We start from the raw sequence: 3,673 nt of genomic DNA, 5'->3' as shown, positions 1-3,673 counted from the left end.
TTAACGTAGCCTCGATGCTATATTTTTTCCCGCTACTGTAATAGAAGCAAGCATTGGCAAGCCGAGGCTTGTATACCCCTGCAGTTATATTTATTAAATTTAAAAATACAAAAAATGATATTCCCAATAGTATATATGTCAGAAATCACCGAAGCTATAATTTGTTTCATATTATTTTCCCACCAATTTTCCGATCGTTCCTATGGCAGTTATATTATATAGTCGTCCGATTTTGATAAAATAAATTCGAATTTCAGAACTAATTAAAAAATGTTATTTTCAAACGTAGAAGGTTATATGTAAAAAAACACCGAAGCTATAATTTGTTTCATATTATTTTCCCGCCAATTTATAGTCGACCGATTTTGATAAAATTTAATTCAAAATTCAAAACTAATTAAAAAATGTTGTTTCCAATCTTAGGAGGTTATATGTTGAAAATCACCAAAGATATAATTAAAAAAAAAATTTTTTTCCGATTATTCCTATGGGAGCTATAAGATATAGTTGTCCGATCCGGTTGGTTTCGACTTATATACTACCGGCAAAAGAAATAAGACTTTTGGGAAAGTTTTAGCCCGATAGCTTTAAAACTGAGAGACTAGTTTGCATAGAAACGGTCGGACAGACGGACATGGCTAGATCGACGCGTCTAGTCATGCTGATCAAGAATATATATACTTTATGGGGTCGGAAAAGTCTCCTTCACTGCGTTGCAAACTTCTGACTGAAATCAAAATACCCTCTGCAAGGGTATAAAAACAAAAGGGAACATGCAAGAAGCGCGCGGGTTTTCTCGTCTCTTGCATTTCTTGTCACTTGCATATTTAATGTGAAAAAGAAAAGTTCAGCTCCGCGTGTTTTATTACATTTTGATTTTTATAATAATTTATTTATAATAATTTACGGCTAAATAACTGAAAATTCTCTATAAGGAAAACTTTGGATATCAAAAGTTCTTCTGCTAACTTGATGCACATAAAAAAAAACCAGGGAGACCGCTATAGTCGAGTACCTCGACTATCAGATACCCGTTACTCAGCTAAAGCAGTAAAATGATATTGAAATGCGCCACCTACTCGCGATCTCAATATATGGTTATGGTAGACAGATTTAGGCGTTATGGGCGTTACAGTTGGCGTGGCAAACTTTTTTTGGGGTCAATCGATAGGTATTGACGGGACTAAAACATTTCAGTTAACATTTTTTTCTAGCATGAAAATTGTGTGCGCCACAGACTTAGGCGGTTTGTGGGCGTTAGAGTGGGCGTGGCAAACTTTTTTTTGGCTTTATGAGGACAATACATTTCAGTCAAATTTTTATTCTAGCATCAAAACTGTAGGAGTCACAGCTTTGGGCGGTTTGTGGTCGTTAGAGTGGGCGAGGCACATTGCTGAAACAAACTTGCGCTGCGTAAGAAGCTCAGGAATCTGCATGCCAAATCTCGATAGCCTAGCTCTTATACTTTCCGAGATCTCAGCGTTCATCCGGACGGACAGACAGACGGTCAGACGGAGAGACGGACATGGCTAGATCGACTCGGCTGGTGATCCTGATCAAGAATATATATACTTTATGGGGTCGGAAACGCTTCCTTCTGCCTGTTACATACTTTCCGACGAATCTAGTATACCCGTTTACTCTACGAGTAACGGGTATAATTAACTTACATTTGTTTAAGGCGTGCTCTCAAAAATTCATTTGTCGCCTTTTATTTTAATATAAAAGTAATTTATTGTATATTTATTAATGTTTCTTTTTGGTTTAATTTAATTTTTTTGTATTATTTTTCAAAGTCAATTATATCAAAGCAGGTACTTGTTTTTAAATTCTATAAATTTGCGTTTGGCTAATAGTTTTATGTGTTTTTTTTTCTCTGTCTTTTTTAGGATTTTTGCATGCAAGTCGGGCGACTTTATATGCTTTATAGCAGCTATAGCAACGATCTGCAAAAATGTGCATACTTCGGTAAGTAAGCTGCCGTTCACATTTAAGAGAAAAATTAGTTATAACTTCCTCGAATTGCAAAGTGTCCCGATGCCCTTGGAGGAGAAAAGGTCCTCGGGGCTGGAAGGTCGGATCCAACGTTTGGAAGACGAAGTTCCCGGGATGGGCAGTGAAGTTCGCAAGATGCGGGCTGATTTAGAGGAGTTGAAGGCAGTGAACTCTGCAATACTTGATTCCACTGCCCAGATGTTGGCCATCTGGAAAAAAATTGCACCAGCCGAGCCAATCTTAAAGTTGGACTTCCCGATTAGAACCCTGGACCACTTAAAGGAAGTGGATGATAAAACATATGGGAACATGGAGAAATATGTAAGTTTCCGAGATCAAACCGTTCATTTCTTAAATCAGAAGTTGAATCAAAAAACATCAAAGATATATCAAATAAAATTGTTTCCATATTTTTACCCTCGCAGAGGGTATAATGATTTCAGAAGAAAGTTTACAACGCAATGTAGGAGACGGTTGTGACTGAAACGCTTGTCCAAAATGCTAGATGGTTTAGTAGCTCCATCTGTGGGTCCGATTAAACCCAGCGGTGGCGCCACCTGTGACAGGCCCAGAAAGGGGTTATAGGTAGCTGGTGGGTCTAGGAGAATAACAGCGGCAAATGTCAAGCGGCCCTAGAAATTCACCATGCCCCACGATCGAGGTTACCGGCGGGTCGGCAGCGGCGGATGCTGTCTTTTCCTTTTCGGCAGCGGCAGCGTATAGACGCAGTCAACTCAAGTCAGTTCGCGAGTGACCTAAAAGGGAAATTTTCCACTTGCTTAGTTTTCGGTTGGATCGCGCCTAGACTGGTGAGTTTTTGATAGAAAAGGGAGTGTTTAGGAAATTGAGTTCAGCCGGAAAATTATTGTAGGCGGTCGGCTGTAGGCGATTCGGAAAGTCCGCGAGAAGGCGCTGGAGAAGGAAAGAAAAAGAAAACGGATGTGGATCTTGGTGCCAAACGCAAGCGGGAAAATCGGCGGCCAAGCTGAAAAGTCGGCGGCAGCAGCGTTGGAAATCGAGCGTTAATTTTATATATACAATTTCAACCTAACCTGGCCCAAATTTTACCAGCTGCGTGTGACCCCATAACCCGAGGCGGTACAGGCCGTGTATTTGAGAAATAAGAAGGAGAGGAGAGTTCCAATTTAGATACCCGCAGCGTTAGAAGTTACAAAAATCCCGACCTACGACAGCAAAATTTAAATTGAGCCGTAAAAGAGAGGCTTGGCCACGCATAAGCGGGAGCTTTCAGTCTCCTATACGGATCGAATCACGCCAGTCGCCTTCGTTGCGCTCCGTCGCAAAAAGAAGAATTTAGAAAAAAATCAATTTACGCGGAAGTAAACGTTTTTTTTGCACCAGCCGCACGCGTCGGTGAAAGCCTGTAGTTACTGCCCGCGAGTTAGTCGGCGGCTAGAACATAATTTAAGCAAATTAAGTGTAAGCATAGTTTTTTGTGTTGGTGCTTGTCAATATGTGGGTGTAATAGTGCTTTGGGCAGCTAGCTAAGGAAGAAAGAAGAAAAAGGCGAGCATGCAATGAATTTTTACATTTTTGCTGTGTCGGTATGAGTGTCTCCTTTTCCCCTCTTCTTTTTTTTTGCATTTTATTTCCCCCTTCACAGCTCTCATCATCCCGAAGAAAGCGCTTTCGTCGATGGATTTGAAACAGTGGTGAG

The 3,673-nt window shown here is 40.4% G+C and overlaps 1 protein-coding gene across 1 annotated transcript; it reads left to right on the top strand.

The window, feature by feature from the left end:
* Positions 1-840: 840 nt before the first annotated feature.
* On the top strand, positions 841-2,429 carry LOC139353408 (uncharacterized). The gene is made up of 4 exons (XM_070997589.1): positions 841-1,814; positions 1,890-1,968; positions 2,031-2,316; positions 2,421-2,429. Exons 2-4 carry the CDS (start codon positions 1,955-1,957, stop codon positions 2,427-2,429), a joined length of 309 nt encoding a protein of 102 aa, XP_070853690.1. The 5' UTR covers positions 841-1,814; positions 1,890-1,954.
* The last annotated feature ends 1,244 nt before the right edge of the window (positions 2,430-3,673 follow it).

Source organism: Drosophila suzukii, chromosome X (assembly GCF_043229965.1).
Source record: "Drosophila suzukii chromosome X, CBGP_Dsuzu_IsoJpt1.0, whole genome shotgun sequence".
Lineage (NCBI taxonomy): Eukaryota > Metazoa > Arthropoda > Insecta > Diptera > Drosophilidae > Drosophila > Drosophila suzukii.
The sequence above is the reverse complement of the archived record's forward strand: the minus strand, read 5'-3'. Positions and strand labels throughout refer to the sequence as shown.